The sequence below is a fragment of the Panicum virgatum genome, chromosome 5K (assembly GCF_016808335.1).
Source record: "Panicum virgatum strain AP13 chromosome 5K, P.virgatum_v5, whole genome shotgun sequence".
NCBI classification, from domain to species: Eukaryota; Viridiplantae; Streptophyta; class Magnoliopsida; order Poales; family Poaceae; genus Panicum; species Panicum virgatum.
Genome location: NC_053140.1, coordinates 19,613,897 through 19,640,721, shown reverse-complemented (window position 1 = coordinate 19,640,721; position 26,825 = coordinate 19,613,897). Strand labels below are relative to the sequence as shown.

The following is a 26,825-nucleotide window of genomic DNA, read 5'->3' as shown; positions in this document are numbered from 1 at the left end:
CTTTGAGCGCAGGGTTTGGAAAAAATTTGTGAAAAATAACAAAGGACGTGGTCAATGGAGGCCCGAACTGAACGTTAACATGGATTATCCGGTATGTTGATTCATAAAGATTTGTCTAGTTAAGTATATAATCCCAAATTTTTCTAAATTGAGTAATTTATTTGTTTCTCCTTAAGTGTGCGAGACAACAACAATGAACTGATTGGTGCGGGTACTACGTATGCGACTACTTGCACATCATGACTCCATGCGGGAAGACTACTGATGAGGACATGAGAGTACGTCCAAACCGTTCACTAGTACATTTTCATAATTGTACTAACGCACATGATGTTAATCCTTTTTTCCTAAATGATAGATGTCTCAAATGGGGGATGAATGTTACTCTACTGATCGGATCAACGCCATGTGCGAGCAGCTCGCCGGATTCATTTTGAACGAGATCTTGGATCCTAGAGGCGAGTTCTACCACGACGGTCACATCCATAGAGGACTTGCATCGAGCTCCTGAGTGGACCAGTAATTGGACTACAAACATGACTTGTACATTTGTAAATATTTCTAAACGTGATGCCTTAATGTTTGTATATTTGTAAATATATTAGTTCATCTAATTAGCTTAATTATATGCTCGCATTTCACTTTTAGTTAGTTTCAAATATTCTCTGAAAACGAACACGAACGACCAATGAACGTATAGTGCTGTAGAGCTCGAGTGCGTTTAGCAATTATAAAAGAATAAACAGTAATAAATATAACAAACAAAACTGAATTTGGGAAAAAAGGGAAAATATCATTGGTACCGGTTGGAAAGACCAACCGGTACCAAAGGGGCTGCCACCTTACGTTAGCGTGGCAGCCTCTTTGGTACCGGTTGGTTTGGTATTTCCAACCGGTACCAATGGAAGACTGAGGCACCGGTTAAAAAACTCGGTGTCTTAAGGCGAGGCCATTGGTCTCGGTTTGCGGAAACCGGTGGGAAAACCGGTGCCTAAGGCCTTTTCCAACCGGTTCCCATAGCCTGTTTTCCAGTAGTGAACCTCTCCGTGCAAACCGTGCAAACTTCAATCTGAGCCACCGGATCAACATCCAATGGGCATGAGGGATTGAGTAATTTTACAATTAACCGCCCGCCCTTGGATTGGGTAATCACACTTTGCAAATCTCCCCTCCGAACCCCCTACGCCCCTCGCTTTGGATGTTGATCCAATGTCCCAGATTGAAGTTTGCATGGTTTGCACGGAAAGATTGGTTTGCACCTGATATGTTCTTTTTTAGATTAATATCAAGATAATCAGCTGCCCATGTCTACCAAAAATCATAATAGCAGGCCACAGGCAACAACATAGGCTGCCTGCCAGTTTTTTCTTTGAAGGGCCATATGCTGAAATACAAGTTGTAGTATCTGAACTCACCACACCTACTCACACCGCACGCAACACCTCCATACAAATAAGCTAAGATCTATATACTACGACCTGCCAGGTTGGGCTTTGGGCCGATCCAAAAATGATATGGATGTACGGCCTCACTAGGTTTTGTTTGTTTCTCAAGTGTTGTCGTCGTAACTAATTGCCCTTTTAGGTCCTGTAGCCTAGTGGTTATAAAAGCCTCGGTAGCATCTGAGGTCCTGTGTTCGACTTCCCATGTGAGCGAATATTTTGGGATTTAACGGCGTTATGCATTAAGTGGTAGGCGACGTTCCCGTCGACAGCGAGGCGCATGTGGTGACTTCGTCAATCTCGAGGATTTGCCGGCTCAGTCTTTGAAGATGCTCATAGGGATATAGTTTGCGTACGTTTGTTTATAGGAGTGCGAGTGTGCGTGCGTTGTGAGTGTCTGAGTTGTACTGTGAAATCTCAAAAAAAATTAATTACCCTTTTAACCATATGATGACCAAATTCTAGCGGCCAACATGTATTGTTTTTTGAAATATGGTACAGTCGTGCTATAAAAAATGTATAATCGTAGACTCTCACAATATGCACGCTCACTTTCCTCTGTAAATACCCACCTCTATGAGCATCTCAAAAAAATTGAGCCCATAAATCCTTAAGTGTGATAAATATAGACGCCTCTTTCTCCACTAAAGCATGCTATTCTAAACTTGAGCTCTAAAGTTAAATATTATTTTAATTTATTTTACTAAATTTTTGGGTTGGCCTGATGAACCATACTGATATGGACTTGCATCACTAGCAATATGGAAACCGTGAGCACGAACTTTTAAACTACTAGACTACCTTTTTCTTACCGTGTTTATACAGCAAAGAGGTGTGGTTTTCAGTCCTTCAAAGATGTAGACTCCATAGATTCACACCATCGGTAATTCACACTACTACAAAAACTATTTATAGGGAGGGTGAAATAGTATATTAGGGGCGGATGCCGCACCTGCCCCTTTTTTGCGCAGTTAAAAATAGTATATTAGATGTATTTTTAGAGGGCAGGTCATCCAAGCCAGCTATCAGTAGCAGGCAGAGACGAGGATGAGAAAGAAAAGGGGCCTCGCCGTCGCCTTCCGTGCAGCCGAGCGGCCTTCCGCCGAATTGCTCGAGCGGCGGCGAGGAGAGGGACGGCGAAGGAGGGGGCTCGCAGAGGCAGCCGCTCAGGCGCCGCTCGAGTCACCCGCTTGAGGAGCGACGCAGGGCCCTTTTAGTATGCCAAATATCTGGGCCGGAGCTAGGTAGAAAGACGTGGGTGCGGCCGTATTTTAAAAAAAATGCATATCACTTATTACTTTTTAAATTTTTATTATATTTACTTCAATACTATATATACATCAATTGTTGCACTGTCGAATTCAGCACTACGCAGGGCTGAACGCACATTACTTGCATCAGTTTCCAACACAATTTTTGTCTGCATCTACACGAGCCGGATCAGCAACATGTTGCAGATTGCCCGGCCCCGCCGCAACATGTTACATGAGCCTGGAGGTCAAAGTTTTCGTTCTCCCTCTCAAGAAGTCCCGGCGCGAACATGGTGGCTGACAGAGAGTTTCAGATCCTGGAATCCTGGACGCTCAAAAGAAACTCGTTTAGTTGCTTCTTGTAAAATTTTTTAAAAAAAATATTTTTCACATTTGAAATATTAAACATAAATTAATTATAAAACTAATTACAGAATTCATTTGTAAACTACGAGACATATTTGTTAAGACTAATTAATATATCATTAGCACATATTTATTTAGTTTTTATGTAGCAATTTATTGTCTAATCATAATCTAATTAGACTCATTAGATTTGTCTCCTAATTTATAAACAAACTATATAATTATTTTTTTATTTCATATACATTTAATAATTTATATATGTGCCGCACACATTTAATATAATAGTTTTATAATTTTAAATTTTACATCTGAACCATGTACGGTCAACCAAAAAAATGTTCCCGACGAAGAAAACTCTGCCTCTGCTCATCTGCTCTGCTCGACCAGACTCGAGAAGAAAAGCCAAAGCGAGCGGGCATTGATTCTTCTCGACCCCCACGCGTGTCGACACGTCAGAGGGAACAGGATAGAAAACAGTAGCTGGAGCCTGGAGCAGGAAAACAAGCTACGGAGAGCTCGCTCGCTAGCCGCGCCGCATCGCTTTCCCTTCCCTCTCCCCTTCCCCCGCATTAACTCTCCCCCGGTCCCGGAGCTCACTTCCACACAGCTACCTCTCACTGCCCAGATGGTAGGCGGCGGCAGCGGAGGTCAGGCCGCAATGGCGCCGGCGCACGGTGGCGGGAAGCGCGGGAGGGGCCCCGAGGACGACGTCTACGTCGACAACCTCCACTCCCACAAGCGCTACCTCACCGAGGTCCGTCTCCCTCTCACTCCCTGTTGCGCGCACACAGTTGGCTCCGTGGAAAGGTGTTCTTGGATTAGCTTAACTTTTCCTTTTTCTTTTTTCGGTAGTAGGCAGGAGAACTGATTGTCTTTGCAAGAAGATGCAGAACCAACTAAAGAGATTGTTCCGATCTGCGCACATTTTGATAAGAAATAGGTTCTGTGTAGCTCTAGCTCCTTGGATGGGTGGTTCAGAGTTCTGGCTTCCTTTCCTTGATTCCTGAGCTGAATCCCCTTATCTCTGGCAATCTTGATCGAGTAATTTAAAACGCTTGGATCCCTACCGACTTTGTGTTTGATCACAATGGGCAGAACAAGCTCAGATGTTTATCTCCTTTGTCTCTCTAGTTCAACGTGATTACTGAATTCCTAAATAAATTTGTCTCTCTAGTTCAATGCGATTACTGAATTCCTAAATAAATTTGAGGGTCTTTTAGGCTGTCCATTGGTTCTTTTTAGGATTTACGGAGGCACATAACGTTTCAGCTTATTCTGGTCCTCTCAATTGAGTGACATGTGTCACAACCCGGAAAAAAAAAGAGAAAAGAAAATCAAAATCCCGTCGGGCCCCACCTGTCAGCCACTCTTTTCCCTTCCCCTGCTCTGCTCCGCGCCGCTCCGCAAGCGTCGTCGCCGGCGGCCATCCTCGGGCCACGTGCCGTCAATCCTCGTGCGCCGTGCCCAACCGTCCCTCCTCTCTCGCCTCAAGACCCCGCCCCGACCCCCGTTCTCCTCAAACCCTAACCCTAGCCCTTTCCCTCCACCACCGGCGCCGACTCGAGCTCCCGTCGCCGCTCGCCGCCGCGATTCGCCGTCGCCGGTGAGCGTCGCCTCGATTCCTTGCGCGGGGAGCTTCATCTCCCTCCCTGTGACCGAGTTCGCCCCTCACCCGGCCTCATTCGCCTCCCTGCAGGGCCGCCGCCGCTCGCCTTCGCCCGCCGCCGCTCATCGTCGTCGCGCTGCCCCTCTGCTGCCGCTCCTCGCCTGCATCACCACCGGTGAGCTTCGCCATCACCTAGGGCACGCCATGCGCCCTCGCCCTGAGCCCCTCCAGCCCCGCTCCGCCGCGATGCCGTTCGCCGGCGCTGCCGCGTCGCGCACGCGCGCGCGTGGGCGCGCCCAGGCGCGGGGTCAAGGCAGCCCTTGGCCTTGACCCGGCCTGGTGGTGCCGCCCGGCCCCCTGGGCCCACCTGTCGGTGGCCGGGGTGGCTACCCTCGGGTAGACCTAGCAATTTCGCTAGGGTTTCTTTGGTTCCATTTAAGCAGCAACCTTGTAAAATCCCTAGAAATTCATGTGTAGTTCCAAAAATTGTGAAACTTGTTTTGTTAGATTCCTCTAGCTGAGATCTACTTAGGAAAAATATTGTTTTGCATGTTACTTTGTTGTAGATTTATTTATAGTTTTATCTTGCAAAAGTGAGTTTATTGCTTGGTTATTTGTGTACTGCTCGGAAAATGTCAAACTAAATTTTGTTAGACTCCTTGTGAGGTGTAGTTTCCAGTGGTGCAGCTTGTTCACATGATTCCTTGCTGTTGGTTAGGGTTTCATTTTGATTTCATGCTTGCTGTACAAATTGTGGTTTAATATAGAACTTCTTGCTGGAAAGTGATAAAATGGCAAAACCAGTTTTGTTAGCCTTGTGTTCCTGCCTAGTTTACTTAATAATTTTCTTGGATTTGTTTAGTTTAGTTTGCATCCCTTTTCTGAATTATCTTGCTTAGAGTAGCTGAAATTTGATCTATTTATGGTTATTTATAGGAAAATGCTTTTGCTGCAAAACCCATTTTCATGAGTTCTTTGCATTGTCCTCTGCATGCCCAAATTATTTCATGATTTTTGCTTGTTGTTTAGTTCATTTCTTAATTCGTGCATCGCATTTATGCATTATAGTGACCGAGCCGTCGGAGAACGAACCCGTGGAGCCCGCCGAGCCCGTCGAGCCTGAACCTGGAGTTCCGTACACATCGAGTCCGAAGCTATCCAAGGCAAGCAGCTAAGCATGAATCCTTGCTCCTATTAAATCTGACTTAACTAGTTATCTCACCGGGTAATGTGGGGTTATATATAGTATGTATGTATTGCATTCTTATACCTAATTTCCTGCATTATCTTCCTTGAATTGTTAACCATGCCCTTGTCACTTGTTAGTCAGTAATAGCTTAATCTGACTAGATGCTTAGCCCGGCTTAGAGTACTTCTTTTGCTCACTAGACAGGAATAGTCTGGAGGATCACACTTACTGGTTACCCTTGATCGCACTGGTTTGGTTTAGTGGTTTGAGTTTGGTAATATCGAGATTCAAGTGGAATAGTAGGGCCTAGAGAATGAAGTCACATGGGCATAGTCCGCTTGGATCGATTAAGGACCGAGTTGATGCCATCGGCCTTGAGCACCTTTCCGTGCTACCACATATCCAATATAATGGAACGGATGAGCCAAATACCTTCTTTGACTTGATCATTGGGGCCCGGTCCCAGATGCGTGGCCATCGGGCTATGCAGGGAGGCTTAGCAGGTCCTCGAGTGGAACTATGAGTAGGAAACATGTAGAGATGTTCTCGGTGGAACTAAGTCTCCACGCGCAAGCTGGGCGTACCCTCAACGGTTGAGCCATGTTGGGAGTGGTTGACGTGAGTACCCCCTTGCCCGGCGTGATCGGTTGGGTGAGTCGCATGGTCCTCGCGTCGTGTGGGTAAAGTAGTACACCCTTGCAAGGTTATAACCAATTCGAATTGCCGCGCTCTCGGATATGAGCAAGCTCTTGGTTCGTCGAATTCTTCATAGAGAGTTTCGGTATTGTTGACTTTGGTTTCTTGTCATGTTGAGGATCTGTTATATATATTGTGTTACTCTCTTAATCAACTAAAATTCTGGGGGTTCCGGAAGATTAATTAAGTTTGCTAGGTGATAGTCTAGGCAGCTTAAGCTTATGCAATAAGTACTTAAACTTAAAGCTTTTCCTTGAGCCTTTGCATGATCCTTGTTTATTTAATCGCGTAACCCTTGCGGAGTACCTTTTGTACTCAGGGTGCTTTCTAAACCTAGTTGCAGGTGAGCCGGAAGTGGTGTTCGGCCACTTCTACCCCGCTGATCCAAACGCGGGGGAGGAGTAGGTCGTGGTGGTCGTAGTGATGTCATTGAGCAAGGCATCATTACTTTAGTAAGTACTTATCGTATCTGAGCTTCGTGAGAGTATGTAAATATAATAAACTTCATGTTTCTGTTTAATATGACTTTCGTGAGCCCAAGGCTTGTAAGAGAAGTTTGAAACCCACCTATGTTGAATTTGTAATATTAAGCTGTGAACTCTGATAGTATAAAACTGCTCTTTGTGGATTGTTGGCTATGTATTCGATTGTATACGGTATGTGCATATGCTGATTCTGGGCGTATGTTGGAGCACATACCGGGACTACCGGATTTGATATTATTTTGAATGAATGACGTGTCGGTTATTCGTGTCTCTAGATGTGGGATAACACGTGGCACGTTCTACGGCAAGCACATGTTAACTCTCATCTGGGTGATAATGACCGGCGGTTCGTTTAAAATAGTATCAAATTGGGCGGTTCTCACAACGGGTATCAGAGCTGAGTTTCCATGAAGTGAACCTAAAATTGGCTTAGTGGGTTGAGAGTCAAATAAAATTTGACTACTTGCACTAATGTTTACTTTTGCTAAAACTTTGAACTTAAGGCTGGTTGCTACCTTTCTTCCTTGGTCTTAGAGCTATTTCTTTCTTATTGCTTCACTTGTTTAATTAAGATATGCTTAATCTCTCTTGTCTTCATGAGTAGCAGTAGCGTAGGAACACCCCCCCTTACCGGCTGGAAACCTTTTAAGCCTTTTACCGGAGTTGGGAAGGTGGGAATCACCAATTGTCCTGAGCGCTATTAGGAGGGTTGTAGCGCTGCTGGATAATGCGGTTGTGTTGGGCCGTTAGTGAGTGTTAGAACGTTAAGGCGTGCTCACGATGTGAGGAGACGTCATGTTGCATTCATACCTTGCATGCATGCATACTTTCTTTTGGTTTTCAAACCTACATCTAACTAATCTAGTGTGTCGTGGTCTAGTTTTCGCTGATCTCGTTCTTGCTAATCTTAGTGGACCAAATCTGCTCTATCTCTTAGAGTTGCTACTCCGGTGTTGATCATGTGTTAGATTTTTATCTACACATTGTTTTTCCACCCTACCTTTGAGTATCATTCTCTATCTTTCATTCCTGACCGCTAACCGTTTTGTTTGTTAACAGGATGGTGTTGCGTTCGGGAAATGAAAGGGATGGTGCCAGTGGTTCGGGTGGCAATAACCACCGCAACAACGAGGATCCCCTCCCTAATCCTCCAGTGCACCCAAACCTCGCGGACGTCTTGGCTCGACAAACTGAACTCATGGCGACCCTAGTCAATCAGTTGGGCAATGCCGGCGATAATGGTCCAAGGGCTGAGCCTCAAGTGAACAGGTTCGGGGATTTCTTCCGCACCAATCCTCCCATCTTCCGTGGCTCCAAGGATCCTCTTGATGCGGATTTCTGGCTCAATGTGATTGAAGAGAAGCTTGGTCTTATTGAGTGTGAGCCCCATGAGAAGGTTCTTTTTGCTGCTCATCAACTTCATGATGCCCCTGGGGCTTGGTGGCGGAATTTCAAAGCATCTCACCCTGCCAACTACCGCTTCACATGGGAGGAGTTCCGCACAGCTTTTCGCTCCTTCCATATTCCCAAGGGTATCATGGATATCAAGAAGAAGGAATTTCTGAATCTCACTCAAGGAAGTCGTGATGTGATGGCATATGTCAATGCCTTCAACACTCTCTCCCAATATGCACCTGAAGAAGTGGCCACCGATGCTAAGAAGCAAGAACGCATGTATGATGGGCTCTCCGCAGAGTTGCAAGACAAGCTCTCAACTATCAAGTTTGAAGATTTCAATGATCTAGTGAATATTGCTATCAGAGCTGAACATAAGATGAAGAATCTCGAGGCAAAGAACAAGCGTCCCGCTCCTACCTCAGCAGGCGGTAGCTCTTCACGTCCACGTCTGGGGCCTTCTCCTTTTCCACCTCGGGCGCCGGGTGCTCAAGCTCCACGTCCTATGTGGATTGTGCGTCACCCTCAACTTCCTCAAGGACAAGCTCCTATGCCGGTCAATGCCTATTGGAACAACCCCGGTGCTGCCGCAAAGGGGCCGTGCTTCAATTGTGGTGGCTTAGGCCACATTTCTAGGGACTGCCCCTCTCCGAGGCGTGGCAGTGCCTTCAATGCACCTAGGCCTAATACTCCTCTGCCTCAAGCATCGCGTCAGGAAGTCAAGCCACAACAGGCTCCTAAGCGTGGTCGTCTCAACTACACCACCGCTGAAAAAATTCCGGAGAATGCCGAAGTTGTTATGGGTACGCTCCTAATCAAATCTCACCCTGCTATGGTTCTTTTTGATTCTGGAGCAACTTTTTCTTTCATCAGCAAGAAATTTGTGATGCATAGTAAGCTTGAAATGCAAAACCTACCAGTGCCATACCATATAGAATCTCCGGGTGGAGAGATCATTTCTAGAAACTTTGTGGATAGGGTTCCAATTCTCATCGAGGGAGCTATTTTCCAAGCAAATCTTCTTGTCCTAGATCAGATGGGTTTAGATGTGATTCTTGGGATGAATTGGTTGTGTAAGCATGACGGAGTTATCAAATGTGGGCCCCGCACCATTGATCTTTTGCATCCCTTAGGGAATAGAGTTCTACTCTCTCTTGCTAAGATGGAATCTGGTTTATATGCCTTGGCGAGTACCAAAGCCACGGCGTTGAAAGATATTCCCGTGGTTTGTGAGTATCCGGATGTCTTTCCAGAAGAATTACCGGGTATGCCTCCTGATCGTGAGGTTGAATTTGTCATAGAGCTTAAGCCCGGAACAGCTCCCATCTCTAGACAGCCTTACCGAATGCCTCCCAATGAGTTGAAAGAATTGAAGAAACAACTCAAGACTTTATTGGACAAGGGTTTCATTCGTCCGAGCTCCTCTCCTTGGGATGCCCGGCTCTTTTTGTGAAGAAGAAAGATGATAGTTTACGGTTGTGTGTTGATTACCGTCCGTTAAACGAAGTCACTATCAAGAACAAATATCCTCTTCCACGGATTGATATCTTGTTTGATCAACTCTTCGGAGCTCGTTATTTCTCTAAGATTGATTTAAGGTTGGGTTATCATCAAATTAAGATTCGAATCGAGGATATTCCGAAAACGGCTTTCTCTACTAGATATGGTCTTTATGAATTCACTGTCATGTCCTTCGGCCTCACCAATGCACCGGCTTATTTTATGTATCTGATGAATAGCATCTTCATGGAGGAACTTGATGTCTTTGTGATCATCTTTATCGATGATATTCTTATTTATTCCAAGACCAAAGAAGATCATGCTCGTCATATTCATATCGTCCTCCAAAAGCTTAGATAGCATCATCTTTATGCCAAGTTCAGCAAATGTGAGTTTTGGCTTGAAGAGGTATCTTTTCTTGGTCATGTCCTCTCCAAGAATGGTATTGCTGTAGATCCTAGTAAGGTGCAAGATGTTCTTGATTGGAAGCAACCACAGAATGTCCATGAGATCCGGAGTTTTCTTGGACTTGCGGGATATTACCGCCGGTTCATAGAGAACTTTTCTAAAATTGCGAAGCCCATGACTGAGTTACTGAAGAATGGGGTCAAGTTTGAGTGGTCCCAAGCCTGTGAAGAAGCCTTTCAAACCCTTAAGGATCGTCTCACTACTGCTCCAGTTCTTTCTCAGCCAGATATTTCCAAGAGTTTCGATGTTTATTGCGATGCTTCTCGCATCGGTCTTGGCTGTGTTCTTATGCAAGAAGGCCGAGTGGTGGCCTATGCTTCTCGTCAACTCAAGCGACATGAAGAAAATTATCCTACTCATGATTTAGAGCTTGTGGCTGTTGTCCATGCTCTAAAAATATGGCGTCATTATCTGCTTGGTAATCATTGCAATATCTATACGGATCACAAGAGCCTCAAGTACATTTTCACTCAATCTGATCTAAACATGAGGCAACGTCGATGGCTGGAACTGATCAAGGATTATGATATTGAGGTACATTATCATCCTGGAAAGGCGAATGTCGTCGCTGATGCACTAAGCCGAAAGGCTCAATGCAACTGCTTGACCATAGCTTCTCCTGTGCATACTCTCTGTGATGATCTTCGGAAACTCGGAATTTCTATGGTCAAAGAAGGTTATCTTGCTACTCTTACAGTCAGATCTGATCTTTATGATCAAATTAAGGGAGTCCAAAAGAAAAATAAGGGTATGGCTCGAATTTGGGAGTTAATGAATGAGGGCAAAGCTCGGTGTTTCTCTACGGATGATCAAGGGGTTCTATTCTTTGGGAAGCGAATTGTGGTGCTAAAGGATCATAACCTCAGGCGAATTATTCTTGGTGAAGCCCACAATTCTCAATTTTCCATTCACCCAGGTAGTACAAAAATGTATCAAGATCTCAAGCAAAAATTTTGGTGGACTCGCATGAAGCGAGAAATTGCTCGGTACGTCTCTGAGTGCGATGTTTGCCAAAGGGTTAAAGCCGAGCATCTTAAACCGGCTGGTACTCTTCAGCCCTTGCCTATCCCATCATGGAAATGAGAAGAAATTGGAATGGATTTCATCACTGGATTACCCAGGTCTTCTCAAGAATATGATTCTATATGGGTAATTGTGGATCGATTGACAAAGTCTGCTCATTTCCTTCCAGTGAAGACTACTTATCATGCCAAGCAATATGCGGAGTTATATCTCACTCGCATTGTCTGTCTTCATGGTGTTCCTAAAAAGATTGTTTCTGATCGTGGTCCTCAGTTTGTCGCTCACTTCTGGAGAAATCTTCATGAAGCCATGGGAACTGACCTCACCTACAGTACTGCTTATCATCCTCAAACCGACGGTCAAGCCGAGAGAGTCAATCAAGTCTTAGAAGACATGCTTCGAGCTTGTGCTCTAATCTATGAGAAGAAATGGGTTACTTCCTTGCCATTTGCAGAGTCCTCTTATAACAATAGTTATCAAGCAAGTATCAAAATGTCACCTTTTGAAGCTCTCTATGGAAGACGGTGCCGAACTCCGATCAACTGGTCCGAATCGGGAGAAAGGCCTTTCTATGGTCCAGATTTGGTGAAAGATGCCGAGGATCAAGTCAGGATTATTCGTGAGAATCTTCGCATTGCTCAATCTCGCCAGAAAACTTATGCTGATCGTCGTCGCCGAGAACTCCATCTCAAAATCGGTGATTATGTCTATCTTAAGGTTTCTCCATTTAAGGGCACTCGCCGTTTCCAAGTCAGAGGAAAATTAGCGCCACGCTATGTCGGACCTTTTCGGATCACCAAGAAAGTTGGAGCAGTGGCTTATCAATTGGAACTACCTCAATCATTCTCTGCAGTGCACAATGTCTTTCATATCTCTCAGTTGAAGCAGTGCCATCGTGTTCCAGCTGATGCCGTCAACCTTGAGTCACTTGATCTTCAACCGGGTCTTACTTACGAAGAACACCCAATCGCCATTCTTGATCGAGATGAAAGAAAGGTGAAACGTAATATGGTGAAGTTTATAAAGGTCCAATGTAGCAATCATTCCGTAGATGAAGCCACTTGGGAGCGTGAGGATCGGTTACGTCAAGAATACCCGGAATTCTTTTCCGATGAGTAAGTTTTCTCCCTACCCCACCCCACTTTCTTGATGAAGTTCATTTTCTAAATGTTATATATGTGTACACAGTCACCATCAAGAAAACCCTAGGAATGTCTCTCTGTCACATCGCTCCTGCCTTTGTGCATAATCTCTTAGATGTTTATCTTGTCTAGGTGAATATGGCCTCAACCTAGTCCGAGTTTTATCCTTCCCCGCTTGTCTACCTAAATCTCGGGACGAGATTTTCTTAAGGGGGGGGGGGGAGATTGTCACAACCCGGAAAAAAAAGAGAAAAGAAAATCAAAATCCCGTCGGGCCCCACCTGTCAGCCACCCTTTTCCCTTCCCCTGCTCTGTTCCGCGCCGCGCCGCACGCGTCGTCGCCGGCGGCCATCCTCGGGCCACGTGCCGTCAATCCTCGTGCGCCGTGCCCAACCGTCCCTCCTCTCTCGCCTCAAGACCCCGCCCCGACCCCCGTTCTCCTCAAACCCTAACCCTAGCCCTTTCCCTCCACCACCGGCGCCGACCCGAGCTCCTGTCGCCGCCCGCCGCCACGATTCGCCGTCGCCGGTGAGCGTCGCCTCGATTCCTTGCGCGGGGAGCTTCATCTCCCTCCCCGTGACCGAGTTCGCCCCTCACCCGGCCTCATTCGCCTCCCTGCAGGGCCGCCGCCGCTCGCCTTCGCCCGCTGCCGCTTTATCGTCCTCGCGCCGCCCCTCTGCTGCCGCTCCTCGCCTGCATCACCGCCGGTGAGCTTCGCCATCACCTAGGGCACGCCATGCGCCCTTGCCCCGAGCCCCTCCAGCCCCGCTCCGCCGCGCCGCCGTTCGCCGGCGCTGCCGCGTCGGGCACGCGCGCGCGTGGGCGCGCCCAGGCGCGGGGTCAAGGCAGCCCTTGGCCTTGACCCGGCCTGGTGGTGCCGCCCGGCCCCCTGGGCCCACCTGTCGGTGGCCGGGGTGGCTACCCTCGGGTAGACCTAGCAATTTCGCTAGGGTTTCTTTGGTTCCATTTAAGCAGCAACCTTGTAAAATCCCTAGAAATTCATGTGTAGTTCCAAAAATTGTGAAACTTGTTTTGTTAGATTCCTCTAGCTGAGATCTACTTAGGAAAAATATTGTTTTGCATGTTACTTTGTTGTAGATTTATTTATAGTTTTATCTTGCAAAAGTGAGTTTATTGCTTGGTTATTTGTGTACTGCTCGGAAAATGTCAAACTAAATTTTGTTAGACTCCTTGTGAGGTGTAGTTTCCAGTGGTGCAGCTTGTTCACATGATTCCTTGCTGTTGGTTAGGGTTTCATTTTGATTTCATGCTTGCTGTACAAATTGTGGTTTAATATAGAACTTCTTGCTGGAAAGTGATAAAATGGCAAAACCAGTTTTGTTAGCCTTGTGTTCCTGCCTAGTTTACTTAATAATTTTCTTGGATTTGTTTAGTTTAGTTTGCATCCCTTTTCTGAATTATCTTGCTTAGAGTAGCTGAAATTTGATCTATTTATGGTTATTTATAGGAAAATGCTTTTGCTGCAAAACCCATTTTCATGAGTTCTTTACATTGTCCTCTGCATGCCCAAATTATTTCATGATTTTTGCTTGTTGTTTAGTTCATTTCTTAATTCGTGCATCGCATTCATGCATTATAGTGACCGAGCCGTCGGAGAACGAACCCGCCGAGCCCGCCGAGCCTGAACCTGGAGTTCCGTACACATCGAGTCCGAAGCTATCCAAGGCAAGCAGCTAAGCATGAATCCTTGCTCCTATTAAATCTGACTTAACTAGTTATCTCACCGGGTAATGTGGGGTTATATATAGTATGTATGTATTGCATTCTTATACCTAATTTCCTGCATTATCTTCCTTGAATTGTTAACCATGCCCTTGTCACTTGTTAGTCAGTAATAATTTAATCTGACTAGATGCTTAGCCCGGCTTAGAGTACTTCTTTTGCTCACTAGACAGGAATAGTCTGGAGGATCACACTTACTGGTTATCCTTGATCGCACTGGTTTGGTTTAGTGGTTTGAGTTTGGTAGTATCGAGATTCGAGCGGAATAGTAGGGCCTAGAGAATGAAGTCACATGGGCATAGTCCGCTTGGATCGATTAAGGACCGAGTTGATGCCATCGGCCTTGAGCACCTTTCCGTGCTACCACATATCCAATATAATGGAACGGATGAGCCAAATACCTTCTTTGACTTGATCATTGGGGCCCGGTCCCAGATGCGTGGCCATCGGGCTATGCAGGGAGGCTTAGCAGGTCCCCGAGTGGAACTATGAGTAGGAAAAATGTAGAGATGTTCTCGGTGGAAATAAGTCTCCACGCGCAAGCTGGGCGTACCCTCAACGGTTGAGCCATGTTGGGAGTGGTTGACGTGAGTACCCCCTTGCCCGGCGTGATCGGTTGGGTGAGTCGCATGGTCCTCGCGTCGTGTGGGTAAAGTAGTACACCCTTGCAAGGTTATAACCAATTCGAATTGCCGCGCTTTCGGATATGAGCAAGCTCTTGGTTCGTCGAATTCTTCATAGAGAGTTTCGGTATTGTTGACTTTGGTTTCTTGTCATGTTGAGGATCTGTTATATATATTGTGTTACTCTCTTAATCAACTAAAATTCTGGGGGTTCTGGAAGATTAATTAAGTTTGCTAGGTGATAGTCTAGGCAGCTTAAGCTTATGCAATAAGTACTTAAACTTAAAGCTTTTCCTTGAGCCTTTGCATGATCCTTGTTTATTTAATCGCGTAAGCCTTGCGGAGTACCTTTTGTACTCAGGGTGCTTTCTAAACCTAGTTGCAGGTGAGCCGGAAGTGGTGTTCGGCCACTTCTACCCCGCTGATCCAAACGCGGGGGAGGAGTAGGTCGTGGTGGTCGTAGTGATGTCATTGAGCAAGGCATCATTACTTTAGTAAGTACTTATCGTATCTGAGCTTCGTGAGAGTATGTAAATATAATAAACTTCATGTTTCTGTTTAATATGACTTTCGTGAGCCCAAGGCTTGTAAGAGAAGTTTGAAACCCACCTATGTTGAATTTGTAATATTAAGCTGTGAACTCTGATAGTATAAAACTGCTCTTTGTGGATTGTTGGCTATGTATTCGATTGTATACGGTATGTGCATATGCTGATTCTGGGCGTATGTTGGAGCACATACCGGGACTACCGGATTTGATATTATTTTGAATGAATGACGTGTCGGTTATTCGTGTCTCTAGATGTGGGATAACACGTGGCACGTTCTACGGCAAGCACGTGTTAACTCTCATCTGGGTGATAATGACCAGCGGTTCATTTAAAATAGTATCAAATTGGGCGGTTCTCACAACATGTGCGTTGGTTGTGCGTGCGCATTTCATTTGGTATAATTTTGTGCCAGTATCATAAAGATTGGAAATGATGAGATGCTTTCATACTGATTATCTCACAATTATATTCCTGAAATCCTGGAGGTGTGGCACTGATTGGAATTGTATTAAAATACTAATTAGCTTGAGTAGAAGGATGGAGATATATACCATTTTTACAATAGGCATGCTTCTAGATAAGATAACTTATATACAAAGGTATGTCCCAAACTACTCGCGGTGTCACTAAACAAAGATCGAATTTCTGGAGGCAGCATTTAGATGCATCCATTAGCTGCCAAACAACAAAGGTAAGCATTGGATTCCAGAGGCTGGAGCTATATATGTCCGTTGCTTGTATGATTCTTTTGTTTTCCGGTAGCAAGACATCTTATATGTCCTGAGGATATTTTACTTACCCCTGTATTTTACTTGTGATAAACCTCAACTATTTCTCCCATCCTTTCAGTTTTATTAGTTTTCAGTTGGTAACTGTTCAATAGGCTCTTGCAGACAATGGCATCCAGCATGAATGGGTTGTCTGTTGGAGATTCAGTTGCTGAAGATATCATTGTTTCCCCAGTGAGGCTGGAGAGCGCTTCTTGCTTCAGGTATCCATACCTTCATTCACCATACATCCTTTGACGCACGCTGTCCATAAAAGTTGGTATGCATGAAAGTTACAGCTTCTTATGATAACTAGATGGCAACATAACATGCTATATTTCTTTGGTGGGTTCTTTAACTTCTCCTGTAACATAATTAATTTCATATGCAAAAGAAGATGATTCAGCTCAGGTCAATGTATTTCTGTCTACGTTTCTTCTAGTTGCATTGTTTGCTTTACATCTTACTGCTACCGGTCATATTTTGTTGCTTGGGCTTCTCTTTTTCTCCTAGCATGTTGTCAGAAGGATGTTAAAATGCGGCCCGGGGGGGGGGGGGGGGGTGGGTAGCGACCACGACGGGTGCGGCTACCAGCTGAGCTATCGCTCAGTTCGCGGTGTCAGAAGGATGTTGCTTTGAACTTCTCTCTCTGTTTTGTAACTGATTAGAACTTCTGCCATTTTCTTGCAAAAAAAACATGTGGCAGGTCATCCAAATTGTTATATAGATTTCTTTGAATTTCACAAGAAATTTTATCTGAAAGAAGTGATATGCCTGCCATTGAAGATGGTCCTTCAATTCGTTTCGAACTTCACTTGGATTGGTTTGGGTGGTGGGATTCGAAGCTGCTATGTGTGGATTTGTGATTCAGACCCACATTAATTGGGTCATAAAATCCCACCAGCAATGTAGCATGCAACTGAGGTAATAAGCTGCCAATATAAACTTGGCAGATTTTACCTTAGTCATCTCAGCCCTGCTTGGCCATCTGCAGATTTGTACTATCCATCAGATTAACATGTCACTCCTGTAGCAGTTTTGAAAAGAAAAATCAGTTCAGGTACAGACTTGGGTTGAGTTAGGTTTTTCTAGGTCTAGGACCAGATTGCTCTTGCACTGAACTTAGGAGAGAATTGTCACTTGTGTTTGGGTCAAGTCATCGAAATTTACTTGATAATCATACTACCAATGGTATGTACAAAAGGAGCGGGTGGTAAAGGGCCCAAGATTTTGAACTAGAAAATCTAAGGGCTGGGCCCTAAAAGGGCCGGGCTCTAATCTTATACAATTTTGAACTAAATAATGTAAGGGCCTTGTTGGGCTCTGAAGAAGCCACTAGGGTCATGGCCCGTTACCACCCCTTTGCCGCATGTGTTCTTAGATTACATTTCCCTGAAGTTTTGGAACCATCCTTCCATATTATCACCTGTATTGTTGTACTTTCATAAATGTTCACAACTAAATTTTGTTGTAGGATCAATAAAATTTTTATAAGCCTAGTCCTGTTATAGTTTATTTTTGTAACAACTCTGCATACATTAACCTCATCATAGTTATTCCTAGTTTGCAGTGCTTACGATAGCTTAGGTCAAGCTGCATTTATATTCTCAAATTGAGAAGCACCTATGAGTAATATACAGCACAACATATCTGACATTTCCATAGTGCTGTTGCATTATTTGGTGTCTGATTGTGTAGCGCATTTGTTGTACAGTCTTTGGTACTCAGAATTCCTTTTTGCTAATTCTTGGTTGGCAGCATTTCATTGTGACTTGTATCACCATCAAGAGGTCTAAATTGCACTAGAAACTAGAAACACCCTTGTTCATCTGAGAAAAATGTAAAGTCAAAGTGTGAAAAAAAGAACCATCTGCCACCTGTAACTGTAAATAATCCTTTGAGAAAAGTCAGAAGTCATGATGTAAAGTTGCAGTGCTTAGATCATGCTGTCCTTTCGACCAATACTTAAAACCAAATGGATCTATATTACTATGTAAAATACCATATATGTACGCTGGTGATGTTTAAGATATCCTAGGAATGTATCTCAGATCATGTTAGTAACATTAAATTATCCAGACTTTGCACACCAATTCCTGTTCATTTCAATGGTCTTGTTATATCCTACCACTGTCTTTACACTTTTGTGGATTACATTGTGTCAGTGACTCCTGTATTTGCATCCTTTCAGGGATGAAATGAGCACGCAGTACTCACCTATGTCAGAAGAGTCAGATGATTACCGGTACTATGACACTCAGGTAAACACCAATGGGAATCAAACTGATACAATAAGCAGCCCCTCAACCAGTCCAATTTCATCTCATCGATTTCAGAGGCCATATACTTGGTTTTCCTCTGAAAATCCGTACCCTCTCCCAAGCTGCTCCCTTGTAGCAGTGATCTGCTCACAAGCTCGTCGTGGCAGTGGCAGTGAACATGAAGGCCGGAACCCGTGTTCACCTAATGACATGTGCCATGGTGGAGACCTGAGGCGAACTGCGCTTCTGAGATCAGTGCAAAGGCGGGTGCAAAGCCCCCATCCTTGTGATCTGTTGTCAAGCAGTGGACATGGACAAGACCAAGAGCGTAGTCATGTGCATGCTGATGAGCTTGACCATGATCAGAGACAAGCTGTGGGTGTTCACTTGGATCAAAGGTCTTTCTCATGTCCAAAGTCAATCCAGGATGCTGAACCCTCCAAACTGCGGCCAGCAGCGTCAGATCATGAAGTGGATTTTGTTGAGGATCAGATTACGGTGTGATCACTCCCAAGATATAGTTTGTGGAATGCAATGTGATGTGGATCATATCACTGATTAATATCATTTCTTATAAGGGCAAGAATTTAAACGACTGCTTCACTGCGGCACTGTCAATGTTCAGATATAGTTTGTGGTGGCATCATATGTTTTTTTCTTTTTATCCGGTCTTTGATTGCTTATAGAGAAAGAAAGCGATCGTATGGTTTGTAGGTATTATATTAAATTATTTTCATGATTGCAAGGATAGTCTGCAGACAAGGGTGCAAACTTGCTGCAAATTTCCCAGGCTCATAAAACTCCTGAATCCTAAATTGACCGATTCCCTAAATGGTAACAAAAGAACTGCTCCTTATCAAGGTAACCAAGCAGACGGTACAAAACTGACTAACTTGATGGACTCTCTAATCTCTATGACTCCAGGCGGACGCTACTTGCTAAAGTGTGTAACTACTAATTGGAGTGTGTCTGTGTGTGGAAGGAAGGTTAGTTTCCACAGAGGTGGCGCTGCGTGTCTTCCAGGTCGCTGAGGTAATGCAGCTGCTCGATGCTGGGCCTCTGGTCGCCGCCGGCGCGCTGGGGGTTCGGGGGTGCCTGCCACTGCGCCGCGTACCTGCTGGCAATCGTCAGGTCGCCACCGTAGCTCATGGCGAGGGGCTGGGCTGGCATCGCGTTGGTGAAGTTGTCGCCGCTGCCGCCCATGGTATAGGAGGCGGCTGCTGCTGCTGATGGCGCGTTGTTGACGAAGTCGCCGGCGGTGGTGTTCATGGCGAGGGAGAGTGCTGGTGGCGAGTAGACGAAGTTGCCGCTGGCGAAGCAGCTGCCGCCGACGCCCTGGGCACCGCGTGCCGCCGGAGTGTCCGCGTAGTTGAGGCCGGCGTCGTCGGCGGAGGGGTACTCGAGCAGCAGCATGTCGTGGCGCGGCTCGTCGGCGCTCCACATGGGGGGCACGGCGAAGTAGCTGGCGTCGGGGCAGTGGAAGCCGTAGCCGTGCTGCTGCATGGGATCGCGCGGCTGGTAGGCGTCGGCGAGGTGGCCGTTGTTGTTGTCGCCGTCGTTGCTATACATGTTCGGCGCGATCTGCGGGTGGTAGCTGCCGCCGGTGGTGGTGTATTGCTGCTGGAAGGCGTACCCCGTGTGCTGCATGTCGGCGGCGCCGCCCTGCTGGAAGTGGAAGCCGTTGCCGCCCCACATGGCCAGCTGGTCGCTGTTGGCGCCGCAGCCTGACGCGTTCTGCAGGCCGTAGTCGTGGCCGGCGGCGGCGAAGTTGAGCGGCGCGACCCCGTCCTCAGCGTCGTCGTCGACCGGCGGCAGGCCGAGCGCCCTCCGCCTGTCCTCCGCGGCGCGTATCGCGGCGTCGAGGGCGTCGAGCACCCGCCGCGCCTCCTCCTCCGTGGCGACGCCGTCCAGCGCCCTGTCCCAGCGGGCGAGCGCGTCGGGCCCGCCCTGGCGCACCCGGGCAAGCTTGGCCTCCGCCTTGCCGAGCTCGGCGCCGAGGTACGCCCGGTGCGTGTGCCGCGCGCGCGCCTCGGCGCCCAGCGCGCGGTACCGGGCCAGCACGCCCTCCCTGGACTCCCACACGTCCGCCGCCGCGCCGCCGCCGCCGTCCCCCGCGGCGGCGGCGACGACGAGCGCGACGTCGACGCCGCAGAGCACGGAGAGCTCGTACGCCTTCTTCTTGAGCCCCTCGCTCCGCTTGGCGAACGTGCCGGCCCGCTGCTGGCGGTTGGGGATCAGCCCCATGGAGACCTTGCGGCGCCCCATCGCGTTGCTCTTGCTCCTCCTTCCTCCGATCCGCACGCTAGCTTCCTGCGCTCGCGCTCCCCTTCGCCGTGGGTTAGCTAGCAATTTGGTTGATCTTGGCGAGGCAGGGGCGCAGGGCAGGCAGGCATATATAGGAGGCGCAGGTAGCTACGGGCCTACGGCTAGGGTGAGGGGGCTAGGCGTCGTAGGCTTCCATACTCCGGTGACCAGGTGAACTGCAGTTGGGTCTCGGGAGGATTTTTAACGAGATTGCAATGATGATGGTTTGCCGATGCGCGGCGCGGGTTCCTACGATCCGAGCGGCGATCGGAGCCTAGATTGATAGATCGCGGGCGTGCGTGCAGTTAATGCGACGGGATATGGCGGGATCGATTTCGGACCGGAGGGAGAAACCTTCCAATTGCACCGGCGTCTGCACGCCGTGGGAAGCTTCCTGCGGTGCTGAGGTGGTGTGGGAAGCTTCCTGGTCTGGTCGTAGATAGCTAGCCCCTTTCCCTTCAAAAAAGATAAATTTATGGAAGTTCTGGATTTTCTTTTTTGAAGCTTGCAGTGTTTTTGGCTGATCTGACGGACTGACACCCGAAGGCTCTGGCCTATGGGAACCGAGTGTTTCGATTAGAACCGGCACACGAATTTTTTCACGTACCGGATTAACATCGGATGGACCATACGAAAGGAAAGACATACATGAGACTCTGATCTTATGATCTGAGCCAGTCAAGCGCTAGCCCAACATAAATGTCCACACGTAATAGTACTAAGGTAAATGTGACAGGTAGACCCGATGCAGCTACTATACTACATCATCATCCATTGTACATATTAAGAAAAAGAAAAGACCAACTTAAGATAAATATAGCATATTTACATATTTGACATGGATTAAGCAAACGGAATGATAACATTTGTAATTCCATTTGCAAAAAAATGTTTTTGACTTACAAATATAGAGTTTTTTTTCTCTAAGGTCTGCTGACATACAAATAGGCAAAAATCACAAACCTTCAGACTCTTTTCCTATGGTCTGTGAAATTGAAGTGAGTTTGGGCTCAAAGTGAAACCTCAAAGATGCAAATGCCAACTGTTCTAATTACTCGTATTGCATATCAAATGACATGACAGATAGCTTGAGTCTGAATTAAAACCCTAGCGATGAAAATAGCAAAATTTGCAAATATCAAATGTTCAAAAGATTTCTATGGTCTATCAATTCAAATGACAGATAGTTCGCATGTACTTGCATGCAATTCCTCATCAATCATTTCGTATGCTAACTTCTTCAGTGCAGGCTTCTCTTTCTTTTTAGGTGGGTTCTTCTTCAACCTAGGAGGTGGTGGTGGTGGGACCCAAGCCTTTGCTTTCTTCTTCGCCTTAGGAGGCGATGGACTAATGCTGGGATCCCTTGGAGCGTCCGGTGACAGGGTTCCACGATAGGGTCCCCTTTGTCCAGCCGTTGACTGCGGACACATGATGGGGTCCCTTTTTGCTTGCGGCCGGTGACTGCGGACCCATGCTGGATTCCCTTTGTGCGGCCGGTGACCTTGAAGGCAATGGTGCAAAATCTGTGGTTTCTTGCGAAAATCTTATGTAGTGCTTGTTCCAACAGATCCAAGTGGAGGGTCTGTCCTAGTTCCTCTTCTCCATCGTCTCCAGGGATCTGGAGGTCGAGGTCTTTGTCAAACGTGGGGTAGCGGGAGTGCGGGACTGCTTACGGGCGTGTTACGAACCGTTGGTGATGTCCTGCGAGCATATCACCGCCGGTTTGTAACACGAATCGGCGGTGATAAGCAGCATCACCAACGGTTCGTGTTTCGAACCGGCGGTGATAAGCCTGTACAGTACAAAACCCCAACCCCTCCTTCCTCCCACCACCTTTCTTCTCCAACCCGACGGCCACACCTCTCTCCTCCATTGTTGCTGCCGGATTTTGCCGAAATTCTCATGAAACCTCACCATTCTTGATGTATTGGCTCCACCAACTTATTCTAAGGTTAGTAGCCATCAATTCATTGTCTTTGTACCCATTTTCTTGGGATTAATCATGCATTTCGTGATGAATTGATCAAGGAGGGCTTTTTTCTCCATTTTTGGATCATTTCTCATCATTGGGGCTTCTTTTTTTGTTGTTTGAGTGAACCAACTTGTGATAGGTTTGTAGCTAGCAATCCATTTGATTCATAGCCTTTATCTTAGGATTAGTCATTCATTTTGTGATGAATTGATCAAGGAGAGTCTCTTTTTCTTCACTTTAGGATAATTTCTCATGAACACTCATCATGAAGTCATCAAGGAGGCTCATTAAATTTTGAGGACTGGACTTCACATATTTGATTCAAGGTAAGAACTAGCTCTTTATGGTTAGATTGTTGTCATAATTGCGATGATTGGGATGTAAGGGGTCTTTCTTAATTAGTTTATAGGATATTTATTAATTGTGATGATCGAGATGTAAATGCTTTTTCTTAATTAATTTAGATGGCATTTCTTAGTTTTGATGATAAGGAACTTGACAAAAATTGAAGTAGATATTTTAATTATTGAAGTAAAGCCTCTTTCTTAATTGATTTAGATGGCCCTTAAAGTGTGATATTTGTTACGAAACTTGATAAACTGAAAATCTATGTGTTGAGATGATAATTTTACTAAATTCAGATTCTTGGATGTTTTCTTGTGTGCATAGATGAATCGAGGTTGGATGTACGGTACAAAGGCTGGAAATTTGGATTTTGTCAATGGTGTGGACTCGTTTGTGCAGACTGCCAAGGCACACAAGAATCTACAAGATGATGGCTACGTGTATTGCCCATGCATTGATTGCAAAAATCAGAAGTAGTTTGGCAATGTTGAGCAGATCCGTTTTCATCTGTTATTTAGAGGTTTTATGCCCAACTACCAAGTTTGGAACAAGCACGGTGAGGTTGGTGAGACAATGCACTCCGTCCATGAGGACAGGCATGAAACAGTGGAGGAAACAACTAACCCGGAAATAGTAGAGGAAACCGGACATGAAAGCGTAAATGAAACCATGCAGGAAACATTAGTTGCTGATGATGTTGTGGATGCACTAGACCAGATGATACGTGATGGGGAACCGGACTTTCTTGACGAAAAGAATCTGAAGAAGTTGGAGCAGATGAGGATAGATGCAAGAACACCACTTTACCCAAGTTGCAGCGTGTCTAAACTTGAAGCAAACCTGATGCTATTGGAGATGAAGTCTAGTAATAGTTTGTCAGACAAGGGATTTGATGATTTGTTAAGCTTATTGCAGAAGTTGCTGCCAAGCCCTAACGGGTTGCCTGAAAACACATACCAGGCGAAGCAAATGATTTGCCCAATGGGACTGGAGGTACAAAAGATCCATGCATGCCCTAAGGATTGCATCTTGTATCACGGCAAATATGAAGACTTGGATGCATGTCCAGTGTGCTCAGCTTCATGGTACAAATGTCCTGAATCGGCATTGTCAATGAAAGGTGACCGCAACAAACGACCACCTGCCAAGGTTGTCTGGTATTTTCCTATCATTCCTCGTTTGAAACGGTTGTTTGCAAACGCGAAGACTGCCAAGCTGATGAGGTGGCATGCCGAAGATCGACTCGTTGATGGGAATCTCAGACACCCTGCAGATGGTTCACAGTGGAGAGCTATCAACTACAAATACAAGAATCGGTTTGCAAAGGAAATAAGAAACATAAGATTCGGTTTGAGTACGGATGGGATGTGTCCTTTTAACATGGTGAGCAGCAAACACAGTACGTGGCCTGTAACTCTTTGCATATACAACCTTCCTCCTTAGTTGTGTATGAAGCGGACCTACATCATGATGCCATTACTAATCCAAGGGCCAAAACAACCTGGAAATGATATCGATGTGTATTTGGAACCACTGGTGGATGATCTAATGAAGTTGTGGAACGATGGTGTCAAGGTGTGGGATGAGTACAAGCGAGAACACTTCACTCTGAAGGCAATGTTGTTTGTAACAATCACAGACCTTCCCGGCCTTGGTAGCTTAGCAGGCCAAGTAATGAAGGGTTACAAGGGATGTGTGGTTTGTTTGGATGATACCGACGCAAGATGGTTGAAGAATAGCAACAAAATGGTTTACATGGGTCATCGTAGGTTCCTTCCAAACGCTCACCCATATCGCCGGAACAAGAAATCCTTTGATGGTACAAGGGATGAACGTTTACCTCCCAAGTTTCTAGATGGGAAGGAGATATACAAGAAGGTTAGTAAACTAAGAGTTGTACTAGGAAAGGGCAAAGGAAGTGTACCCGCTCCAGCTGATTCATTGTGGAAAAAAAAATTCCTTGTTCTGGAGACTCCCTTATTGGCAGGACTTGATTGTTCGTCACGCACTTGATGGCATGCATCTAACTAAAAATGTTACCGAGAGCACGCTCGGAACATTAATGGCCATGAAAGGTAAAGGAAAAGACTCACTTGAAACTCGACAGGACCTGCAAGATATGAATGTCAGAAGTGAGCTGCATCCAATTACTCAACATGATGGGAAGGCGAAGCTTCCGGTTGCATCTTGGACATTGGATAAAATTGAGAAAAGGAAAATTTGTAGCTTCTTCCACGAACTCAAAGTGCCAACGGGCTACTCATCAAACATCAGAAGGCTTGCGAACATGAAGGAGTTAAAGTTCAACATGAGCTGCATAAAGGCCCATGACTGCCATGTCATTATGACACAGTTGCTCCCAGTTGCTCTGAGGGGCGTGCTTCCTGTGAAGGTCAGAGATCCGATCATAAAGTTGTGCTCATTCTTCAACGCAATCTCACACAAGGTCATAGACCCAAACACACTTGACAAGCTGCAAGCAGACCTGATTCACACAATTAATCGGCTCGAGATGCATTTTCCACCAACTTTCTTTGATATATCGGTGCATCTTATCACTCACCTTGTTGCCCAGATAAAAGCTCTTGGTCCAATCTTCTTGTATCAGATGTTTCCTTTCGAGAGGTTGATGAGTGTTCTAAGAAAATATGTTCGGAATAGATATCGTCCAGAAGGGTGCATGGTTAATGGATGGTCTACAGAGGAGGCAGTTGAGTTCTGCACATACTACCTGGATCCTAATAGAATGGGAGTTCCAGTATCTCGTCATGAGGGAAGGCTGGGGGGTAGAGGTATGATTGGTGAGCAATCAGTTTGTATCGATGACCTGGCTAGTTTTAATCAGGCACATTTCACCGTTCTGCAGCTGGCATCTGTAGTCTCACCTTATATTGAAATGCACAAGAGAGAACTACAAGGTAAATATCGCGGTAGGTCAGAAGCATGGCTCACAAAACAACATAAAGAGGAGTTTGGAAGCTGGTTACGACTTAAATTAGCAGGTGTCGATACCGGCAATGCTCAACTAGATCTTTTGGCCATCGGTCCATCTAGTATGGTCCTAAAGTTCCAAGGATATGAGATAAATGCATACACATTTTACACTAGAAAACAAGATGAGAAAAGCACCAACCAAAATAGTGGTGTCCGTATCGATGCTTACAACGACAATCGTCAATTGGAGACATATTATGGGTTCATAGAAGAGATATGGGAGCTAGAGTACGGACCACTAAAAATCCCTCTTTTTCGGTGCCAGTGGATCAAGCTTCCTAAGGGTGTGTTCACGGACAAGTACGGCATGACGGTCGTTGACCTCACCAACATAGGGTATAGGGATGAACTATTCATATGGGCTAAAGATGTAGTCCAAGTCTTCTATGCAAAGGATCTAGCGAATGAGGGCAAACATAGCTTGCCTTCAAATCAAGGATCAGACTTGCAGGTTCAGTGACTAAGAGCTAAACTGCCATACGTGTATTGAACTCCCCCTCCTTCCAACAACCACACAAAGAGTGAACTCCACTTCAAGCAAACTCAAAGAAAGCAAATTGACACAACCAGAAATCAGTCCGACAACACGACGATACTACATATGAAACAATCATTGTTTGGCTGCTTAAGACAGAAAGTCTGTGTTAAGGAAATTATTTTAATTGCATGCTTCACATCACAACTTTTTCTCTAGCACCTCAGA

General features: G+C 45.9%; 2 protein-coding genes across 4 annotated transcripts; one reads left to right on the top strand and one right to left on the bottom strand.

The window, feature by feature from the left end:
• The first annotated feature begins 3,489 nt into the window (after nt 1-3,489).
• Nucleotides 3,490-19,289, top strand: LOC120706849. 3 transcript variants are annotated; one of them, XM_039991572.1, is made up of 3 exons: nt 3,490-3,812; nt 16,373-16,470; nt 18,438-19,289. In XM_039991572.1, exons 1-3 carry the CDS (start codon nt 3,684-3,686, stop codon nt 19,009-19,011), a joined length of 801 nt encoding a protein of 266 aa, XP_039847506.1. In that variant the 5' UTR covers nt 3,490-3,683; the 3' UTR covers nt 19,012-19,289. The 3 variants fall into 3 exon arrangements, with proteins under 3 accessions (XP_039847506.1, XP_039847507.1, XP_039847508.1); XM_039991573.1 differs by having other exon boundaries at nt 3,675-3,812; nt 16,363-16,470; XM_039991574.1 differs by lacking the exons at nt 3,490-3,812; nt 16,373-16,470 and adding an exon at nt 16,808-17,170.
• A 9-nt stretch (nt 19,290-19,298) lies between these two features.
• Nucleotides 19,299-20,969, bottom strand: LOC120709772 (MADS-box protein J2-like). Its single transcript, XM_039995425.1, has one exon. It carries the CDS (start codon nt 20,770-20,772, stop codon nt 19,495-19,497), a length of 1,278 nt encoding a protein of 425 aa, XP_039851359.1. The 5' UTR covers nt 20,773-20,969; the 3' UTR covers nt 19,299-19,494.
• Between the last annotated feature and the right edge of the window lie 5,856 nt (nt 20,970-26,825).

Bases quoted from the DNA above. Each gene is read 5' to 3' on its own strand.
- LOC120706849 (XM_039991572.1), top strand. From the start codon at position 3,684: ATGGTAGGCGGCGGCAGCGGAGGTCAGGCCGCAATGGCGCCGGCGCAC. The intron at 3,813-16,372 runs GTCCGTCTCCCT...AGGCTCTTGCAG, and splicing joins ACAAGCGCTACCTCACCGAG to ACAATGGCATCCAGCATGAA. The intron at 16,471-18,437 runs GTATCCATACCT...GCATCCTTTCAG, and splicing joins GAGAGCGCTTCTTGCTTCAG to GGATGAAATGAGCACGCAGT.
- LOC120709772 (XM_039995425.1), bottom strand. From the start codon at position 20,772: ATGGGGCGCCGCAAGGTCTCCATGGGGCTGATCCCCAACCGCCAGCAG.